The 22,745-nt window shown below is 41.7% G+C and overlaps 1 protein-coding gene across 8 annotated transcripts in view; it reads left to right on the forward strand.

The window, feature by feature from the left end:
• Positions 1–22,745, forward strand: part of AKAP13 (A-kinase anchoring protein 13) — a 208,718-nt gene that overhangs the window by 170,278 nt on the left and 15,695 nt on the right. For 7 of the 8 annotated variants that reach the window (XM_071441287.1, XM_071441288.1, XM_071441289.1 and 4 more), the window contains 14 exons: positions 218–343; positions 4,142–4,184; positions 5,757–5,862; positions 10,617–10,788; positions 13,987–14,054; positions 14,535–14,601; positions 15,766–15,901; positions 16,825–16,937; positions 17,494–17,640; positions 18,194–18,444; positions 19,073–19,198; positions 19,304–19,421; positions 19,950–20,198; positions 22,364–22,440. In XM_071441287.1, coding sequence (XP_071297388.1) covers positions 218–343; positions 4,142–4,184; positions 5,757–5,862; positions 10,617–10,788; positions 13,987–14,054; positions 14,535–14,601; positions 15,766–15,901; positions 16,825–16,937; positions 17,494–17,640; positions 18,194–18,444; positions 19,073–19,198; positions 19,304–19,421; positions 19,950–20,198; positions 22,364–22,440 — 1,799 coding nt within the window. The remainder of the gene's footprint in view (positions 1–217; positions 344–4,141; positions 4,185–5,756; positions 5,863–10,616; positions 10,789–13,986; positions 14,055–14,534; positions 14,602–15,765; positions 15,902–16,824; positions 16,938–17,493; positions 17,641–18,193; positions 18,445–19,072; positions 19,199–19,303; positions 19,422–19,949; positions 20,199–22,363; positions 22,441–22,745) is intronic. The other variant, XM_071441290.1, reaches the window with a different exon arrangement.

Genomic DNA, 22,745 nt, shown 5'->3' on the forward strand with positions numbered 1-22,745 from the left:
AGCTGTGCATGCAGTGAGACCTGTGCCCTCTGAAACCTGCACCCTCTGGAATTTGCACATTCTCAGTTCTTTGTTTCTTGTGCTTTTCTGGAGCCAGCTGCTTTGCAGACTTTTCCTTTGCTTTGCTTTTAGTTTGCTTTGGCTGCTTTCCTCTCCTCTTTATTATTAAATGCATTTTCAAGCATGCTCTAATGTCTGCTGTTAACCCACTTCTCAGCCCAGGGCCGGACTCGACCATCGAGACGAATCTCCTTCTCCTTCAGCATCTCTCCACTCATTCCTAAGTCTAAAACTCTCTTTTCTATTGGCTCTTCTTCCAGTGATGAGGAGGAGGAGTTGGATAGTAAGTAATCATTTTCTGTGCAATGCAGCTGTAATGGGTGGAAACACAGGGAAATCTGTTTTTCTGCTTCAGACACTGGAATTTCACCTCGCAAACATTGAACTCCCCTTTCCATTGCATGGTGTCTAACAGCATTATCTTAGTCCTGGATCTGAATACTAACTAATGGCAGACTTTAAAGGGTTATTATCCAAAGAATCTTCTACCTCAGCACCATCACATCTTATCTGGTTAGTTTAGTCTGTATCCATGTGGCAGATATCATCACCTGCCACTCTGAGCAGCAAAATGATCTTTACTTTTTTACTAAAATCAAAATATTTGCCTTGAGCTTGTTGCAGGGCATGGAGTTAGCAGAAGAGATACATCCTTGCCCTCCATAGGTGACAGTGAGTGCGTTGCTCAGTGAAATAAAAGTGGACAGAAGCCCTGATTATTAAATTCTGAAAATCTTCACAGCAACTTCACAGTTCCCCGACTATGCAAAAAACCACAAATTGCAGTCAAAGACCTTAAATCCTCAAGGTGTTCATATCTAGGTCCTGATATTGTTATCAAAATAGTTCTGTGGGAAACAGGTGGGAATTCCCCAGCAGTTTTTTTTTTCTCCTCCAAACTCCACTGCTAAAAGCAGCCCAACTAAGGCAGAAGATTGAATTAAAGTAATTTAGACTCCTCTTGTTTTTTAAAATAGGCTTACCAAAGATTATTCAAAATGCTTGCTATTTCTTAAGCATGTTTTATTAGACTGTTGAAATAAGCCAGACACATTCCTTGTGTCCTTACTGGGATGGGGGAAATTGCTTTCCAGTCCAACAGACTTTGATTGCTTCCTGAATTTAAAACAATCTCCACACCATCCACGTTGTACACATCTAAATTCTTCTCCTTTCCATTCCTGGTCTTCACTGTGGGATTGTCCTTTCCTTCAGCAAAGTCCTGTGCCCAGGTGTGATATTACCACTTCCATATTTAAGCTCCTTCCTTGTTTCTCTGTCCTTTTCTTCTGCTTTTAACAAAACTCACAATTCATGGTCCCTACAAAGTGAACTGCAAAGACACAGCTCTGCATTCATGTGATGCTCCACAGTAAAAAATATCCTTAGGTAAACTTTCTGGTGGAGTATGTTTCTTTGTTTGTTTGTTTGGTGAGTTTTGTCTTTTTAAGCATTTGGGTAATTTTATTATTATTTATTGGCTTTTTTTTTCTTTTAAGCATCCAATACTTGATATTCATGTTAGGGTATGACAGTTTTAGAGGATATTTAAAGTAGCCAGTATTTATCTTCTCTCCCTCAACAGTGCTCTTGTTAACAATGATCATTTAAGATAATGTCAGATATTGTCTCAAACAATGATATTGTTTTCTTTACATATTTGTGGATACTGTGGTGACTTTATAAAGGTTGATTTAGCCACAGCTCTTTCTGAGACTGCTTTGGCAATGCATTTTTCATGGAGTAATCTCAGACCAGTTTGTTTTTTCACATCTTTAGGATTCATTTCTCAAACCACTCCTCAACCTTTCCATTCCTGCTTTTCCTTTAGAAAATGGAGAATTAGTTGAAGTTTATCTGGTGATACATTTAAGACACGGATTTCAGATGGCTGGACAATTATTATGAAGCCTTTGGATTTCTTGAGCCACAAAAGTTTAATTATTGACAGCATTAAGGCATTGCAAGATGGTTTCAACATCCTAGTCCAGTCACTGCTTTCTGCAGAATGGATCTTGATGAATTATTTCAAGTCCAGCTACCATAAGAATTATTTTTTGTGGGTGGTGCTTAAAAGGTGTTCAGATAAATACAGCAAATTTTGGCTGCTAATCCCGGTTCCTTGGACATAGACAGGAGTTCTGGCTTTTGAAACAAAAACTTAATTTTTTTGTGGGTTCTGGAGTCAGATTTCAGTTTTGGTCCTGGTCATGACAGGGAACAAAAAGGTTATGAAAATAAGCTTTCCTTCCTCTGTTCTACTTCAGAAGCAAACCAGAAGGTGAGGAGATGTGTCTTTTTCTATGCTTATCTTTCTGGGGTTTACAGCTTGCAGCGGTGTTGATCATGGGATGTTATATTATAATCTAAAATATGAAATCATAAACAGACCTTAATTCTTCACTGGATCCATTTTGCCTGCCAGCACCAAGAATATCCCATTTTTAAGATGAAACAACTATTGAAGTTAAAGATAAATTATACATAACTGTAGTTCTCATGCAGTGTATTTTCTCAAGGTAGTGAAAAGCAGTCACAAATATCAAATTATTGCAGCTCTTCGTTCAGTGTTTGTTCACATTTCTGATGTTAACTGCAAAGAAAAATCAGGTTTGGGAAAAAGGTTTGGGAAATACTTAAATCCAGTCAAACTGATGAATCTTCTAAAAAAAAAAAAAAGGAAAGAGTAAGGAGGTCTAACCCAGATTAAAAGCAAGCTAGAAGTGAAATGGGAACCAGAGTTACTGGAGTTTTAACCAAGGATTTGGGAGTCTGTAAATTACTTATGAGATCCTAGTACGCACTTAGATTTTATATTATAGTTTTATATTATAAAAATATAATATCACTATTGGAAGTGGAATAGTAGACTTCATTTCATACATATTACAGTATTACTAACTTTGGTGTATTTGGGATAAATCATTAATGAGGTGAAAGATTTTGCAAGGGAAATATTAACAGAGCTCTCCAAGCAGGGTTTAGGTAACAGGGTATGCCTGTATTTTAGTTTCTCAATATGAAGAAATTATATTTCTGTTTCAGACTCTGTTGGCACTTGAATCAGTGGTTAGAAAATCCATATTTAAAGCCTAGTATTGCATGCACAGTTTTTCCTAATGCTCTTACTGCTTTTGGATAAAGGGCCATCTTGGCCTCTAATGGCAAGTAGCTCTTTTGCATTCACCCTTAGCATTAAGAGAATTTGAGCCAAAATACTGTTTTTCTTGCAGTATATTTGCAGAAGCCTAGTAAGGTGGCAGTCATGCTTTTTCTTGAATTTCAGATAGGGCTGCAAACAGTGCTTGTGTGAAGGTTTTTTTGAGTCCTGGCAAGCCCAGTTATTTCAGAGAGAGCCCTCTGTCCTGGATCATTTCATCCTGGTATTTCAGTGCTCTTCAATGGTTCTGGTAAATGGTGTCAGCTCCCAGATCTGCTCCAAATGCGTTGTGCAAGCAGGTTTCTTGGGTAGAGAGAGTTGGTGCCTCTGGCAGGGCTTCAGCTTCGTGTTGAAATTCAGCCTTTCCTCAAGCAGTGTTTCGTGACGAAGCCCCAGGCTGGTAACGTTTCGTGGAAAACAGAATAAGGCTTCCCTTGTTTCCCTTACTCTTTATGAAGTGCCTCAGGATTTTGATGGGAAAATAAACTGCAGTTTTATCAAGGAGAAAAGTTTCATGCATGAAACCCGGATGTGCTGTACAATAGATCCTTTCTAGCGGAGTATAAATAAAAGCATTGTGTCAGAATGATTCTCATTTATACCTATTGTCATTGAATTGGCAGTTCTGTTTCAGCCACCCTGATTTACCAGCAAGTTTAACAGTTGCATGGTCTTTACTTAATAGCTGAAGAGTGATAAAAATACTAAACAGGCTTTCACCTCAGCATCTAATTTGAGAGCAGCTAAAGATCCAGGGAACAAGCTTTATCCTGAGCACGTGAAATCTGTTGTAAACACCCACTTCCAGAAAACATTTCTGTTTCCTCTTGAACCATCCCAATATGCAAACCTTGTTTTTTGGAATCAGTGGGCTAAGGTTGCAGTCTAACCTGTCCCCCTCTCCCCTCCCATCTTTTGCAGGTACACAGTCGTTGGGCAGCTCCATGGGCTCCTCAGTGCAGAGGTACAGTATTGCAATGTATACAGTATTGCAGTATATAAAGTGCAGTATTGCAGTATATACAGTACAGTATTGCAGTATATACAGTGCAGTGTTGCAGTATATACAGTACAGTACTGCAGTATTTACAGTACTGCAGTGTATACAGTGCAGTAATGCAGTATATACTGTACACTATTGCAGTATATACAGTACACTATTGCAGTATATACAGTGCAGTACTGCAGTATATACAGTGCAGTATTGCAGTATTTACAGTGCAGTAATGCAGTATACACTGTACACTATTGCAGTATATACTGTACACTATTGCAGTATATACTGTACAGTATTGCAGTATATACAGTGCAGTAATGCAGTATATACTGTACACTATTGCAGTATATACTGTACACTATTGCAGTATTTACAGTACACTATTGCAGTATCCTTGGGACACCCTGCCTCTGCTGGGGCCACTCCTGCACTGGCCTCTACCCTGGGCACCCCAGAGCCTTCCTGGCACCAGGGCACTTCAGCTGAAAGCAGAAGTTGTGGAAATCAGTCCTGTCTCTCTAGAGGCTGAAGAATGTTTTAGATCACAGAACATGAACGTCTAAGTCTCATCTCTGAACAAGGCTCTGTTTATTCATAGCTAATAACATCATATTATGCATTAAAAATTTGTTTGTTGATTATGCATTATTGCAGGGTATTGGTTTACCCTGAGTTTTATGTTACACTAAAAGTAGTTCTTTCTGCCTGTAGCTAATTCTCTCTGTCTCTCTGTAACAAAGGCCATGTGTTTGTATGTTCCTTTCCATCCTTGCAAGCTGCACAGAGGAGACAGTCTTCCTGGTGGCTTTCAAGGTGCTTCCCTGGAGGAAGGATGTTTGTGGCACTGGGTATCTGGTCTCTGTGCCACTGACAGCTTTGGCTTTATTTTGTGACTGGGAGGCTCTTCACCTCTGCTCTCTGCTGTCTTCTCCTCCTTGATTTAATTAGTATTTGTGTTCTGCTTTTGGTTTGTGTTGTACTTAATATTGACAGACTATCTCCTTTAATGCAATAATAGTTTCCTTATTCTTTTATCAGAGCTGAAGAAGTCAAGCTTGTGCATGTAAAGGCTGGCAAAAATTATCTGTGATCCTAAAAATTCCTAAATTAATATACATAACCATTGTGGTTTATTACTTAATATTGGTATTCTCATTTCTCAGGGGAGCCTTTGCAGACAGTGTGGTTTCTGTTAAAGGCATTCACTGCCTTTTCAGAGTTCATTAGATGTCTTTCTCTGGAAGGAAATGGTTCTTTACAGCATTAATGATTCCTGGTTATTTGACAAGGGGAGCAGCAGAGGGTGCTATGGCATGGCCTGCTTCAAAACAGATATGAGGATTTCTTGAATTTTATCTCAAAATGAGTGGATTGGCATTTTGTTTTTACTTTTCCTTCTCTGGTAAAACACCATGAAGCACCTAGACTGCATTGGCTAATAAATGCATTCATCCTTTAAAAAGAATCTATCCATTTAATACATGCTTTGGGAAGGAGAAAAAAAAAATAAAAGCAACTTTTATGCTTTTTTTATTTTAGCATATCTGAAGAGAGCAGCAGTGTCTCTGCTGGCAAAGGTGTAACAAAAGTCAGCCGCACCTTCAGCTACCTCAGGAATAAAATGTCCAGCAGCAAGAAGAGCAAAGTAAGTGCTTCTTGTGATTTGTGGGATGCCCACAGGCAGCAGAGATGGGTTCTGTGTTTAAGTCTTTGCCTGAATTTCTTTTTTTTTACTCTCCTCCTTCCTTCCTTTTTGTTTTTTTTAAAGGGCAGGAGTGTTTGTGGGGTGATAGGAGCTGGCTCCATGGGAAATCGTAGCACCCCAAAACTGAGCCCAGGGACTCCTGTGTGGGGCTCAGTGAGGCCAAGTGCTGGGTCCTGGATTTGGGTTACAGTGACAATGCTGGGTGGACAGTTGGACTGGATGATCTTAAAGGTCTCTTCCAGCCTTTATGATTCTATGGTTTCACTCATTTCCCCAGAGAGAATAAATTTTTCCCTGGCATGAGTTAGGGCTTTGTAGTGATTAATGAGTCTAATTTTTACAGAACCTGAGAACCTTTAATAAAACAAGGACAGGAGCTGTAAGAAGGGACTGACTGCCTAAGGCTGTTTTGTCTTCTCATAATTTTTTTACTTTTGCCACAAAGTTCCTGTGCACTACAGGAGAAGTTGCTCAAACAATGATTTTAGTGATGGCCAATATTTATATTTTTCCCTTCTTTCCAGCCTTGAAACCCTAAAATTTAATTTGCTGAAAGTTAAGCCCTGAATTTCCTGGGAACAGTATTGATTACAGCTGAATTTCCTGGGAACAGTATTGATTACAGAAATAATTACATTAATGCTAAATCATTCACACAAATGGGCTGTTGTTGCTTCAGATTGTCCCTTGAAGGTTAATATATGTTTGGAGATTTTCTTGGCTTGGTTGGATTTTTTTGCTTGAATCTCACCTCAGTTCATCTGTCTGACAGAAGCTCAGAGCACTTTGCTGTCTTGTTAGGTGGTGTGGTTAATGTGTTGGTAAATAATGTTGGCAGGCCCTTGAGAGGTGTGATGATGTGATGACACACAGATTCTTGTTATGGATCTGTCTTTCAAGATAGCCACAAGTGGCTCAGAGCTGCTTCTGGGCAGCTTTAGGACAATGCTCTTTCCTGCTGCAAAGTGCAGTGTTGCAAAAGTAAATCTGTTTATATAGAAACCTCTGTGCAAACACCAGTGAGAAGTCCAGGAGCATTTTGCACTGACTCTAAGTGAGAATGGAAGTTCATTAACTGGTTCCTGCACTTAATGTGAGTAATCTCTAAAGCAGGAACTGGAGAGAGATGTAAGAGATGTGCTTGGGACAGAAGATGTAACAGCAATGCTTTTGGATACTTGCTCAGTGCAGTTTGATTTCACTAATTTCATGATTGTGTCTGAAAATGTTGATAAAGAGTTGCTCCAAAATCCCAGCCATAACACACACTACAAAAGTTGCAGCTCATATCAACTCTCATACTTTTACTGAATAAAAGCCAAAATATCATTCAAGTTACAATTTCTTGTCTGCTCATGGTGGAATGTTTGCATTATGTACATTTTTAAGGCTCCACCAGTACATTTAAATAATTTGACCAAAAAATTCGTCGGAACACTGCTTTCTCAGAAACATTATAAATGAGAAAAACCTGTAAGAGTTAAAAACAGAAGCAACAAAAGAAACCTTGAAAGGAGAAGTTTGACACAGGAAGTTGGCTTCTGGGCTGTCAGGAGGGAGGGAGGCTTCAATGTCTTTCCAGCTTAGTTTTACTTATCTCCTGACCTTCAGAAATGCAGTTTTCTCAGATGAAATTAAGTAAAATAAAGCACATATGAGCCTTTTGGAAAATGCAGAGAGTTATGTAAAAAAAACGTTAAAAATAAAGGGGTGTTTGGAGCACTAACTGGAGGGGATACTGATAGAAGTGGGCATGAATTTACCCTTGCCTGGCTTGTTATTTTGGATTGTCAGTGAATCTCTTGCTATTAGCACAGTGCCCTGATTCACATTTGCAGTTTTAAACACGCTCTATCTTTATCAGTTCGGAAAAAGCCCTCTTTTTTTTTAATTTTGGTCAAGACTTTCTGAGAAATTACAACAATTAGCATGAGTAATTTCTCTTTTTCGTTGGCCTTGCACAGTAATAAGGCAGTGCTGTGCCAGCAGCATCATTTCAGGGTGTATTGTAGGAGTTGCAAGTGTTTGAAAGGATTAGGAGACAGGGAATATATGTGACCTGCAGAGCAGGAGGAGCTCAAACACACAAAACCTCTCTGTCTGGGCAACTTCTGCAGCGCTTTGTTTGCTGAAGTACTACATAGCAACACTGAGGTATGTGAAAATTCACTTTTTCTGTAGCCCAGACATCAGAGTGTTTGATTTACTCCCCTCTACCTTTAAAAAAGGTGGTCTTATATTGACTTGTAAAACATTAATCACATCATTTTTTTCGTGTATGGGTTTGGTTTTTAGCTTTGAATTTTTTTAGCAGTGGAAGCTAAGGTAGGGCAAGATGGAAGCAACATCAAAACAGCTAAAATCATCTTTAAGGAAGTCAGCAATCATCCTGCCCCTCCCCCTTTTGCTCAACTCCTCCGTGCTGTGCCTCCTGTCCCCGGCCCTGCCGCAGCCTCGGCATCGCCATGGGCTAGCGGGGAGCAGCTCCTGGTGGGGAGCAGTTCTCCTGCCCAGGGAAAGGATGTCCATGAAATGGAATAGATTCTCAGAAGTACCTCAGATAACAGTGAAGCTGGTGGGACTGAAGCACTGGGAGGTAAGAGCTGCGTGGTTCCTGGGGAGTGGGATCCGCTGCCGCGGCTCTGCCGCCGTACCTGCCGTGGTGCCTGCTCTGGCACATCACTTCAGCCACGAAGCTGGGCTCCACATCTCACTGGCAGCTCCAACAGCACAAATACAGTCTTGTTCCTACAGTCCTTCTTTAAATAAAGTTCCAGTAACTGCCGCAGGAGAAAAGAAAAAGCTGAAAAAAAAATCTCATTGTGAGACCTTGTCCTTAAGGGGAGTGGCTGGCAGCCCTTGTGTGGAGTTTGCTGTTTCCTTTTTGAAAGTGGTGAACTGATTTCCTGTTTTTTCCTGGGGCTTTATATGAAATTAAAATTAGACTTCAGAATTGCTGTGTTTTGCAGTGAACTTCAGGTAGGTTTAAAGTATAGGATGGGAAATCTCTTTCAGCGTGAGAGTCACAAGATTTGGCTTGAGCTTAGAGTGATCTTTTCTCCTGGAGCTTCACAAGGCTTGGAAGTAGAGCAAAACTCCAGGCATCAGCTTGGTACCATCAGCCCAGACCTAAACTGCAGAGTTTTAGTTCCTGAATCCTCCCAGACTGGATATGGTTAAAGTGGTCGGGTCAGTGGGTGGAAAATGGGGCTGTGGAGGTTCCTGTGGGGTGGTGTGAGCCAAGCTGATGGCTCAGAGGAGGCAGAGATGTGACGCAATGCAGACTTCTTTTCTGGCAGCTTTTCTCCTTCAGACAGGATTATTCCATATGGTAATACTCCTAGTTTTGCTTATTTGCAGAACAAAACAGCGTTTGGGGCCAGTAAATAGACTTTCTGTTTGACACTTTGCAGGGAGAGACTCAGGCACTGGCATTTTGCCTGGGATGTGTTGGGAGAGGAGTCCTGAGGCTGAGTTCCTCATGGTGTGAGTGTATCATCCAGGGCTCAACAGTTTCCCTGCAGTGGCTGCAGAGCTCCATCCCTCTTTAAGCCACTTCATGGCAGTTGCTCACGTGGGCAGCTCTGCAGCTCTCTGATATTCAGGCTGGAACAGTAACAAATAACGAAATGCAAAGATAACAAAATAAATAACAAAATGCAAAGATAAGCTGACAGAAGCCTTTACCAGCTTCTGGTAAAGATTCTCCTTCAAATGCCAGGAAATCTGCAGCAACAGTCAAAAGTACAGACCTGGAGTTGACTCGTATCATAAACATTTTGTAGGTTGGTATATGGAAAAACAAGGAGTTGTTGTAATTCAAATTCAGAGTTTTTCTGTGGAGTTTCCTTTAAAATTTGTTTGGAAGAATTCCAAATCCATGAAAGGCTGCAGGGAAAAATGTTTCAGATTTTTAGTATTTAGTATTTTCTATCTAAGGTAGAGACAGAAAAGAAGCAAAAACTCTGCTAAGAGTTGGAGAAGCTGTCTGTGCTTGTCATCTTTCCAAAGCTGAGTAGCCTAGAGGTTGAGTCGTGGCCTGTGGAAGATCAGAGGCTCTTTTATGGTGTTGCTGTTATTCCCCAGCCTTTGTTTGGTGCCATAGGTTGAGAGTTTGTAAAAGATCCATTTTGCCAAAAAGCTTCACATAGTTACTTGGGGTTGCATGTAACTGTTGAAAAAGTTGCTAGTTGGAAGGAAAACAGAGGTGGAAATATTTTGGCAGTAAGGCAGTAGAGGAACTGAGGAAGAGCTTGTGTTCTCCATTAGAAATGCAGTTGAAAATCACGAGCCTTATGGTTTGGCCTTAAAAATTAGCTGTGTTGAAAGTCTGATACACACTACATGTGGTATTTGTATTTAACACAATTTATTTAAAGTGCTGAAGAGGCTGATGAGAGCCCAGAAAAAGAAAAGAGGTAAAGTCATTAAAGCCAAGCAAGTATAAAACAAAAGTAGAAGGAAGTAAGTGCCTTCAGAACAGACTCGGTGTCATCTGCAGTGGTGAGACACCAGTGTGAGTCAGTAGTATGTAAATCCACTTCCACAGGGGCTTTTTGAAGGGAGAGCTGTGCAGACACATGGCCATTGTTCAGGTGCACCTCGATCGATGCCAAAGGCAAACACTGAGCAATCTGTAACTGGGGGAGAGACCTCAGCCAGTGACAAGGCTTTGGGTCATTCTGTCTCGGCAGGAAAAAGAGAAGGATAAAGAGAAGACTAAAGAGAAGGACAAAGATTCCAAGGAGAAGGAAAAAGATAAGAAGCTGTTGAATGGACATCTCTTCACTGCAACCTCCGTTGTAGCCCAAGCAACCTGTTACCACTGTATGAAGCCTTTCAATAAGGATTCGTACTACTGTGCAAGTAAGTCAGGGGGGTTCCCCCCCTTCCTTTTATTTTTCATTGAATCTGGCATGGAAAATGCAAACCTTACACTTTATTTTCCTTTTGCTTGAGGATATGAGGTGGGAGGGAGGCTTTGGAGATAATGATTCATGGAGTGGTGTGTTGCCTTGTGGAAATTGGACTGAAATGAGTCGTGGCTGCATGGAGGTGTCCTGAAACCTCCTTCCTAAGCCTGAGCTCAGCCATCACAGCAGGCCATGGGATTTTCTACCCCTTGTTGGGCTCTATCAGTCAGGAGAACTTTGGTTATTTCAGCTGCATGTAGTGGCCTGGAGCTGAGGTGCTTTGATAAGATGGACAAAGGACAGGGACAGCTGGCTTGGATCATGGATGGACAAAGGACAGGGACAGCTGGCTTGGATCATGGCTTCTATGTGCAGTGGGGGGAAAAAAAGTCCCACCCCTCTATGGTGTATTGCTTTAGTTCTCTGAAATACTGAGCCCACAGTGGGAACCACATGGTACAAAAAGGAAATGGTGACCCCCTGCTCCCTTTGAACAAGAAATTGCATCACAGGTCAAATGACTGGTACCTGTGTGCATGTGAAGGACATGCAGCACAGGACAGGCATGGTGGGAACCTCACTGAAGGTTTCTCAGAGATTGGGGATTTTGTTCTCATTTCTTATCAGACGGTTTCCCCTGCCTGCAGCTCGATAAGGTCAGTGGTGTTTGTGTGGTCAAGACCAGAAAGCTGCTTGGCTCATGCAGCAGCCCAAAGCTATAGAACATGCAGACAAAACCCATTTTTTCTCCCACTATAGCTCAGTGGAAAAGGCTTTCCTCTCCTCAGTGTTAGTAATTTTTTTCTCCACTAGCTTAGAAATGAGTCAAAGCGACTGCGGGAACTGCTCCCAGGCTGGAGCCTTCCATTCCTGCTGGTGGATGTGAGCAGGGGAAGGAGCAGCCAGCTGAATCCCAAATGCCACTTCTGAGTTTCCTGGAAGAGATTTCAGCAGAGTTGTTTGTCTGAGACACGCTCTGTGTCAGCCTGATGGGAAATGTAAAACATCAACAATTACAAACCCTCAAATGCATCCTCTCCCTTTCCCCACTTGACTTTCTTAACAGCTTCTGAAGCCACGTAGAACATCAAATATATCCCAGTTTAATGCTCTATATGCTAATGAGTTAAAATAACCCAACAATGTCATGTGTTTTAGTACAGATGTTCTTTCCTTGTTTTCAAGGCACGATGCACAATTGTTGCATGTTTTCTGCATTGGCCAGGAGATGAATGTCATAAAAAATTGGTGAAGGCCTATGTTGAGAGCTCACATCAGCGAGTGGTTCTTTCTCCCATTACATCTAAAAATCAGCCTCAGATGCTTTGGAAATGATGGATAAGCAGCTGCAGAGGCTCTGATCCTCCTGTGCTGATGTAGGCTGGTGCTACCACCACTGCTCTGTCTCACCTATGGATGACTTTTAATGCCTTTTAAAGCATGGGTCTTTTAAATCAATGTCTCAGCTTTTCAGTTATGCCTCCCCAGCTTCCTGAAACATCTACTCAATGCTGAAAGATTGTGGATACTCTGAAACAAGTAGGCAAGCAAATGACCCTGATTTTTAGTAGCATTCTGCCTTGTCTTTTTTCCTTTTTTTTTGATCAGTGATGCAGAAAATAAGGTTTTGGGGGTTGTAGTTATTAATACTAGTGACACGCAGGAGTTAGAGGAACTTCCTTCTTGCTGAAGAGTTGAATTGGAGGAATAAAGTCCCTACAACCAGATTTTTTAACATGAATAACATGAAAAATCCTTTTTTTTTTTTTTTTTTTTTTTTTTTTTTTTTGCCAAATGGTACACACTAAAGAGCTGTCTTCATGCTTTCAAGGCTTGAGTGTGAATTTCATGATTCTGAATTGGCTCACTGCCTCTGTTCATGCACCAGAGGAGCAGGTTCTGTTCCTCCTTCTTGTTTCGTCTGCAGCTTACAGCACTTGTGGGTTTTTGCACAAGTTTTCAGGTTGCTTTGTTCTGTCTTTTTGTACACAGGAAATTGTGAGACATTGTCAGAATAGCAGCACCCTATGACCTTACCCTTATCTCTGTCACAGTAGCAGAGTTACTGGCTTTTGTTGAGTCATCCCAAATGTAAGAGATTCTAGAAGCGTGAGCATATTTTGTCATTATGGACATAGAAATTTTTTTCGGTTTTTTTCTGCTTCAAGAAATAATTCAGAACTTCACACTTACTTGTAAAATACAGTTCATTATCTGTGTTAGTGTTGTCATAAGTAAGTGGAAATACTTTTTTCTAAGCTACTGAATCTCATCTTGAGCTCTGATCTTGCATCTGCCAAAAGAGTTAAAGCCTGAAACCCATTTCTCAATTCTTATTGGAAAAAAAAAAAAAGGGGGAGTTTTAATCATCTTTGAAAACTTTGATTCCCAGAAATCTGCTGGCAGAAGTCATGGGCAGACTCAGGGCATTAAAAAAAAAACAAAACACTAAACCAAAAAATCAAGTCACTCAGTTTTTGCTCTGGCATATATGCAGCAAATTTGAAGTATGATGGTCTTTGCATTGGTGAATGTGATGCTCTTGGACCAAAACTTCAGTTTCCAGCAGGAAGTCCCAACCTCAAGGATTCCTGACAGATGCTGCTCCTGTTACCTTTTCTGGTAACCCTGCAATACAGCAGCACTTGGGTTCTGTGCCATAGATCTTATCCATGGTCTCTGAGTTTATGTAAATTAATTTCTCCATCCTCCTCCTGTCTTTTTGTTCTCATAGTCCTTGTCTTGATGAGAACAGTATTTGTCTTTTCAGAGAAATACTGGCCCTACAATTGATTTCTGTTTCTGTCTCATGCTTCTGCTTTCCACCTTACTTTCAGAGGGATAATGCCATCAGGTTTTTTTTTTTTCCTTTTTTTTTCTTTAAACTAAGACCCCTGACAATCCAACCTTGCATTGATTTTTAAACAGAACTTCCTGTTAAATTCTCTGAGGAAATATTATTAACAAAAGGCTAATTTTCCTGGAAAGCAGCCTCTGTCTCAGCTAGTCATGCAAACCACAATGATGCCTAAAAGTTACAATTCTCAGTTGTGTAAGTTAACAGTTCAGATTACAAACAGCAAAAATGGACCCGTTTTCTGTGGGGTTTTGTTTAATTAATTGGTTTTTGGTTTTTGGTTTTTTTTGACAGACTGTAATGCAATTGTTCACAAAGGCTGTAAGGAGAATTTTGCTTCTTGTGCAAAGGTCAAAATGAAGGTAAGGGATTTCACCTACTCTACTGAAAATATATATGTGTGTGTATATATATATAAAACACTTTCTGCCACATGTCACAAAGTTTCCAGTTTGTTGTAAAGAACTTCAGAACTTCAGCCCCAGTGCTGAAGCTTTCACATAATGAAAACTGTTAAACATACTGTTTATATGGGGAATACACAGATTTTATTGCTTGCCCCAAATGCAAGGAACCTGCTTCTCCAAGCTAAGTAATATTTGTGCAATTATGATTTCAGTTCACTTCAGTATTGTCATCACTTTCACATTTTCATACGTGCTGCACATTTCTCCATCTGTTATTTTGCCCACTTCATTCAGAGAAAATAAAAATATATTTAAAAATACACATACACTGAGAGGCTTCAGGAAAAAAAAATTAGCTTTTTTTTTTTAGTTATATGTCACAACCTTCTGGGAGAAGGGATGAAGAAATTAAAGTGAATTTCATTTTTCTTTCAGCCACAGAGAGGGATGCTGCAGGCACACGATACCTCTTCATTACCCACAGTAACCATGAGAAACAAAAGTAAGACAATTTCTTTCCCTCTGCTTTGGGAGTGGTCTGTGTCTGCAGTTCTTAAATGTTCTGACAACTGGTACTTGATATTATGGAAAGTAAGGTTTTAACAAAGCAGGGATGAGAGCATCTTCTGTGCATGCTAAGCAATATTTGAGACTTCAGAAGTTGTACAGAGTTCATCCCCTTCTGCAGTGTCTGTGGAAAGTTTAAGGAAATGTAAAATCATCTCAGATTTAGAAAAATCACTTGTCATAGCTTGCAGAATGCCTATACCTGTTAAGGCCACAAAATTTGGAAGGTGCAGCCTATGTCCATGGGAGTCTGACATGGGAACTATGACTATTACATGGAGAGGATTTAAAACACAATTATATTTTGTTTAAATAGTCTTGGGCTTTGAGATAGGCAAAATAGAAAGTTTAATTTTGAGTAGGAGGAATACTGACAAACTGTTCCTGACTTTGCTGAGATAAACACTGCACTGCAGAGTGACCCAGTGTCACCAAGGATGAAGAATAGGTGTGAAATAGCCCAGACTGGTTTTGTAGGGCCATGATTTGATAAGCTTAAGTGATAAGCTTTGATAAAATAAATGATAGTTTATATGGAACCACACTATATAATACAGTTGTAATCACTGTGGTATTTATTATGAAGTTCAGAGGTGTTGCTCCAGATAGCAGAAATGCATCTGAAGAAGGAGAAATCTGGAATTAATATGAACAGATTACCTAAGGGTATGTGATTGTATAATGAAATCAGGATTATCATTTCTCTGTGGTACCTATTGATAAGAGAAACCTATCTCAAAGAGTTTGACCAGAAACAGCAAGATTTATATGACTATGGGCCCAGGGAAATAAAAAAGCAACATGGTGGATTGTGACATGTGATTAATTATCAGAACAGTTAAATTCAGTTCCCCATGTGTGTTTCTGGAGTTGCAGATCCCACCTGGGTAACTCAAGCACAGTGCAGTGAGTTCTGCTCAGGTGTCAATGATCTTCCCTTCCTATGGCTGTTCCTAACTGCTGACACCCCCTGGGGGTGATTCTAGAAAGAAAAGGCAGTGAATTTCAGAGTCAGGATCCTTTTAAGTGGTCCCCATGCCAGTGAGCAGTGGTTCAGGTGTTTGCATGGGCTGACTGTTGTCCCACCCTTCTGTTGCAGGCTCGCAGCCCAAGGAGCGGCCGCGCTCCGCGATCCTCGCGCCCGACGAGAGCACCGTCACCTCCAGCTTCGGCAACAGGAGATCACAGCAGCCCTCTGCACTCTCCAAAAGTGTCTCCATACAGAACATTGCAGGGTAAGGCTCCTCCCTGCACACCTGACTCTGTGTGTGTGTTATCTGACACCGCTGGCATGAAGAAATGCGATCTCACTGAAAATAAGTTCACGTGCTGTGACTCGCGTTAAAGGTACAAAGGGGATCACAAACAGAGAAATAGTCATGTTCTATATGATACCATCAGTTATCCTCTGCACAATCTTATGTGAGTTAGTTTAGTCATGGCAGGAGTTCAGAGGCACAGCTGAGTTGGCCTGGTAGATTCAAGGCCACTTCCCAGGGATGCTCTGGGCTCCTAGGAAGAAATTCCCTTGCCTTGGGCCAGGTGCTCTGACATTTGCAGGTCAGGTGTAATATTAACTTTTGTGTCCATAACAAGAGGGTGAAGGCACAGAGCTGCAGTCTTCCTGTTTTTAGACTGCATTATACATAATTCATTACAAAAAACATAGAAGAAAATCTAATTTATGGTTCCTACCGTACTTGCATATTGAGCAGTTCTACATGTGAGGCAGGGACTGGCTTATTCTGGGCAATTTGGATGTCCTGGCTATTCATTGGGAACTTCAGTCCTTTTTCTGATCTTACCCAGGGCTAGTGATAAGGATTCTTGTAGAGCCTTTAGTGTGGTGTTTTTTTGCACTGTTTGCTCCAAGGGCAATGAGGATGGGACGTGACTGGAATGGAGTTGTCCAAGCTATGAAAGCTCAGGAGTGGTTCTTTATGGAAAGTACCGTCACTCACAACTGTAGCACTTAGAGCTTCTCAAGCTCCACTGGGTAGTTAGTAAACAACACATAAAAGCACATTTCTGTACATAACCGTGCAGTGCTGGCTTTGTTTTTCAATTCATATTTTAAATGCATTTATTCTGCTTATCTGAAAGTACATTTGGCTGGGTTTTTGTCATAAACAATATTGTGTGTTCTGTTTTTCTGCAGAGTTGGGAATGATGACAGCTTAATACACACTTGGAAATTCCTGTCGCAGTCAACAGACTCTTTACATAAAATCAGCCGGGTTAATGAATCCATGGAGTCGCTGGTTGATGAAGGTAAGAGATCTCCATGGCATTTATAGGAGAAGGAAGGTCTCAGTGCTGCTTTCCAGAAATAGAAAATCCATTTTCAGCAATTGTCTTCTTTTATAATGGACAATTAAAATGCATTTATTTTAATCTCAGAATATTAGTATGATAAACTAAAACAAAGCCCCACATAGTAATTTCTTTAGCTCATTGAATTATGGAAAAACATTTAGAAGGTTTCAGTTACAGTTGAGTTACTTGGAATTTAGCTTAGGGACAAACATTTCCTCTTCTGTTGTGGTTTTTTATTTAACTGCAATGTCGTTTCATGGCAGATTAGGAATACATTATCTGAGCTAGAATTTGGTCCATGTGAAAACAGTGAACAGGAAACTAGGAAATAACTTTTAAAATGTTTTTCATAACTACTCTTTATGTGGTATGTGATCATTTGTGTCAGTAAAGGAGAATGTGTGTGATGTCTGTGGTGTGACTGACAAAGCCTAAACCTGAACAATTAGACAGAAATCTCAAATGGGACAAATTACCCACATCTTAATGGCACTTTTATTGCTTTGTGAAGGTGCAGACATGAATGAAGGACAGCTCATGGGAGACCTGGAATTAGATTCCAAGCAGTTGGAGGCAGAGTCCTGGAGCCAAGTAGTGGACAGCAAGTTCCTACAGCAGCAATACAAAGATGTTGTCAAGCGGCAAGATGTGATTTATGGTGAGACATCTTCACTTTTCACTCACTGTAAACAGCTCCTTGATAGGAACATTGATTTGGTTTCCTCAAAAGCCAAACTTTAATTCTTGAAGTTCCTAGAAATGTAATGTATTCTGTGAAAGCTGTCTTTCTGCATTTCACATATCCAGAAGCCATCAAAACCCCCAGGAATTGCCTCTCCTCATTTGTCTGCTGATGGATTTCAAACTGGGTTCCACCACAAGCAGCTAACTACGAAGTCTTTTCCTGAGGGATTCAGGAGCGTCCTGTATGGCAAAAGGGGGATGGATGTGTGGAGGCTGGCAGTGAGGTGCTAGGAAGGAGAAGATACCAGGGCTGAAAGTTGAGACCCCAGCAGCAACATCCAAAGCTCTCTGCTGGGATGCCTCTTCCCCCCTGTTTCTCTCACACATGAAAACTCTTGACTGATGTTACAATTCCTGACATGAAATTTTTTTGAAACCACTTAGAGGAGCCCAGTTATGGCAAAGCTTTCTAATGGCAGCTTTTCCTTGTGCTCTAACCCATGAACTCTTGTCCTCATCCCATGCAGAACTGATGCAGACAGAAATGCACCACGTCCGCACCCTGAAGATCATGAACGATGTGTACAGTGCAGGCATGTTGAAGGAACTGCAATACGATCAGCAAGCCGTGGACAAGCTCTTTCCCTGCCTGGAAAACTTGCTGCACATCCACAGTCAGTTTTTCCAGCGGATTCTGGAAAGGAAGAAGGAGTCACTGGCAGACAAAAGTGAAAAGAACTTTGTTATCAGGAGGATAGGTGACATCCTAGTGAATCAAGTAAGTGCTGGAAAATGTTTGCAGTTCTGAGAGCACGGCTGGAAGCCAGATGCTTTTCCTTCCCTCCTGTTTGTGCCTGTCAGATAAGCATAGCTGGTGGCACCTTTACTCTTCACACATAAAAATCTTTGTCTCTGCTTTTTGAAGCACTTTATGCTCTTTGAGAGGAATGTCCACTGTTGAAAATTAGTTTAGTTCATTTTGTGGGAAAGAGAAGCGTTCACTGACAGGCACAAAACAGTTTGACCACAGACTGGAGTGTAGACAGGAGCTCACAGCTAAATATGCCCAATATGTTTCTTGGCTGCATTACTGACCTGGTGTTTAACTCAGAGTGGATCATTTTACTTTTCTTTATCCATGGTTTCTATCTTCTTTTTGTCTTGTTTTGACTCTTTTTGTTGTTGGCTTTTAAGCCATGGTAGTGGAGTTGCAAATTTTGCTGTGGGTGTGAGCTCAGTGAAGTCCCCAGTGCAGCTCTTTACTCTCTAGAGATCTGCTTGCATGGTCGAGCATGCTTTGGACTAACTTAATTTCATCAAGTTCTTCTGAGAGCCTGGCAGGCACTGCTGGGATGTCACCCCAGGAGCTGAGTGCAGGCTGGAGCTGTGTGTCCCTTTCTTTGCAGTTCTCTGGGGAGAACGCTGAGCGAATGAAGAAAACGTACGGCAAATTCTGCGGGCACCACAACGAGGCCGTCAATTACTTCAAAGATCTTTACACAAAGGAAAAGCGCTTTCAGGCATTTATCAAGGTAGGACCTGGAAGGACAGATGTACCCAATGGAAAAGATGTGTCCTTTCTGCACTCTGGGGGAGCGTTTTGCTGCAGAACTGAAATTTTCTTCTTTGTTCCTTAGAAAAAAATGAGCAGCTCCCTGGTGAGGCGTCTTGGGATTCCTGAATGTATCTTGTTGGTAACACAGAGAATTACAAAGTACCCAGTCCTTTTGCAAAGGATACTGCAGTACACCAAAGGTAGGGACCAGCTCCTCTATTCTAAGCTCATATTTGTTTGTCCAGTGTGAAGTTTTGATCCTTTACAACTGAAGCAGATTTTTTTACCAGCTAATCCAGTCATTGTTGTCTCACATCACTGCAAAGAGATAACTGAATTCAGTGCTTCCACTTAGGATTAGTTGTTTAGGTACCTTGATTTAGTTGTTAGAAGACTGACTGTAGCTAGTTATGGAGCAACATTCCTAGACTCCAAAGTCTCCTAGCTTGTTTTTTTTGGTATTGGCTAAAATATGTAGTTAATTTGTGCATTTCATCTCTACTGTCTTATATGCAAAGTGTATTGGAATATTCTCCAGTCTCAACCATGTATATGTAAAGGGTTTTGTGAAGCTCTCTTTAAGGCGGAAAAATGTCTCATAAAAATGTCTCATTTAAGTATTAAAAAGTTATAATGTGGGAACTTGGGAGAAGAGGAAGGAAGGAAGTAAAAGTGGGAAGTTAGATTGCACAAAGTCAAATCGAGATGTTTCTGTTTCTTTTTGAAAGAAAATGAAGTGGAGCATGAAGACTTGACTCAGTCATTAAACCTTGTTAAAGATGTGATTGCTGCAGTCAACAGCAAAGTCAGCAAGTATGAAAAGAAAATGCGTCTTGGGGAGATTTACAACCGGACAGACAGCAAGTCCATCATGAGGATGAAGAGTGGCCAGATGTTTGCAAGAGAGGACTTGACGCATCGGAAACTCATCCGAGATGGGCCCGTTTCACTAAAAAACTCAGCTGGCCGATTAAAAGGTAAGGCTCTCCTGCCTTTTGCTGAGGAAGATGCAGCTCACCCTCTCTGGGTGTAGGATTAGTGCTCAGATCAGTGCCTCCCCCTTGATGTATTCTTTTCCTTTGATAGATTGTGACACCAGCTTTCCCCTGCTGTACCCCCACTCCCCATTGCATTTCCAATTACTTGTGTGGGTTCTGAGGTGATAGAGAGCTGCTTTTCCTCCTGGTGACTGCATGTCTGCTGAGGGCTCGTGTGGCAGTGACACCCCAGTGTGTCACTGACTTGCTGAGGGATGCTCTGGGCCAGGAGGACACGATGGGGCTGCAGTTGCCCAGAGCATGGAGTGAGATCTCCATGCCTGTGCCACGGTTCCAGGAGTTTTGCTGGCTAAATGTAGAACCCAGCCTCAACTTTCCAGGCCTTTCCTTCCTTCCAAGGGCTGTGGCACGTCTGCAGCAGTACCATCCCAGTTTCACTGGGATCCAGGGAGGTGTCCCAGGTATTTGTTGCTCTTGAACCTCATAAGCTATTGACACAAACTGTTCAGGAGAGGCTCTGGTGTCCCTGCAGCTCCCTCTTGTTGGGTCAGTGTTTTCTTGACTTGCTTTTTGTTTGTTACCAGGTAGAAGTAGTTTTTTTAAGGTGCTGTGCACTGAAGTTCTCTAGTGAGCTAAAAGCTAAATCTCCCAGGGAAACTTTCAGCTGGGACCACGGTAGCAGTAAGAGCAGACAGGGCTGTGCCTCAGGCTTGGCAGGAAGGCTGGGCTTCCCTTCCTCCCTGCAGCATTAGCTGATTAAATTATGGTCTGTGGGCATGAATGGGGCCTGGGAGCCTGATGCCGTGCTGTGCAGGGAGGTGGTGATAACGTGGAATTCCGTATGGGGTATGATTTATTTTGAGGTTTTGGAAGCAGGAAGTTTACAGATGATTTCTAGGCACCCAAGACTGCTACTGCCTTCAGATGGTGGATGAAGCAAGTTCTGCTGCTGTTGTGAAATCGTGATAAGCACAGGCTCCATTTGCATTTCTTAGTCATAGAAATGCACAAACATGTCTGTAGTGCAGACTCCCAGGGAAGGTAGGTCCTGCAGGCAGGCTGCAGACCCAGGGAGAGAGTAGATTGTTCATATATTCAGGTTATTTTGTGGTATTTGAAATGGAGCACCAAAAATTATAGGAGGAACTTTTGTTTAAGGGTTTTAGCATTTCCACTCTTGCAAAGTGCACGGAACAGAGAAAAAGGCAGTCAAATGCCGCCTTCTGCAAACCTCCCAGAGCCTGGATTTCATTTTGCAGCTTTGCTTGAAGTTTAGTGGTTCTTTTATCTGGAATGGATTCTGTCTTCCCAAAACAGACTGGAAGGATTTACCCATGGGATGATTTAAGTTTCTGGTTTGCTTCCTTTCTGTCACAAGATTTCCCAAGTACATTACACAAAACCTCTTTGTACTGAGGGGTCTGGGTGGGGCATTACACTTGGTAGTTGCTGTGCAGCTTTATGATATGTTATTAGGAGACTTGGAAGGCTCTACATGTACTCTGGGAAAAGGCTGATTTAAAATCCTCTGTTGGCTTGAGGCTGTGTTTCCTTCTCCCGTGAAAGAAAGCCAGGTCCTGTGTCTCATGCAGGCTCCCCTCAGAGTTGTGTTTGTCTGAGAGCAGAATTACTGGTGGCTCCTGAAGTCAGTATTTCCTGGGAAAGAAACTGCAGCTGACAAATGTTGTTATTGCACGATAATTTACACCCTGCAAACCACTCATCAAGAGAACCATAAAATCCAAAACTTCCTGTGCAGATATTTTGCTTGAGGGCTGAAATATTGATTGTTTGAGAAAACAGAGCTTCTATTGAATAAATGTTTCTGGCTTTCACTGTTATGCCCATGTCTTAACTGGTAGTGAGCATGTGGCCGGAGAGGAGCACCCCTGCTCCCGTGGGTGAGAGCAAATCCTGTAGGATGCCCAGGTGCTGATGTGTCCTGCTTCATGCAAAGCTGGTTCAGAGCTACCCTGATCTGGCATCTCCAGGAACTGCCCTTGCTCCTCCTGCCAGCTGGGAGGTTGATCTTGCTTTCAGGATTTGCAGAACCAGCCCTGCTGCTCCCCAGCACTGGTGTTATTGCAAGAAATCTGGGGTGAGTTGTGTGGTTATACTGCAGTGGTGTGCTTCTCCTTTTGCAGAAGTCCAGGCTGTTCTCCTCTCTGACATGCTCGTATTCCTTCAGGAGAAGGACCAGAAATATGTCTTTGCCTCACTGGTAAGGGTTCAACCTTTTTTCCTCCTTACTTTCCTATGTGAGAGACCCCTGATGTTGTATTGTGCAGCAAAGCCAGCAGTTGCCTGCTAAACAACTTAATTTTCTTGCTCAGAACATTTTTGTTTGCTGAGCAGACTCCATTCTTTTTGATGGGAAAACATGTCTTCATGCCCCACCTCCCCTTCCTGCAGTGCCTTGGCACAGCTGATAATTGGCCTTGAAAACCTGACTGTCACTGGAAACACTTGTGCTTTGCAGTTTGTGCACACTGGAGCAGTGACTGGGCTGGGAGGGGGTGAGGGGAT

The sequence above is a fragment of the Agelaius tricolor genome, unplaced genomic scaffold (genome assembly GCF_023055355.1).
Source record: "Agelaius tricolor isolate 1412-34295 unplaced genomic scaffold, bAgeTri1.0.p SCAF_16, whole genome shotgun sequence".
Lineage (NCBI taxonomy): Eukaryota > Metazoa > Chordata > Aves > Passeriformes > Icteridae > Agelaius > Agelaius tricolor.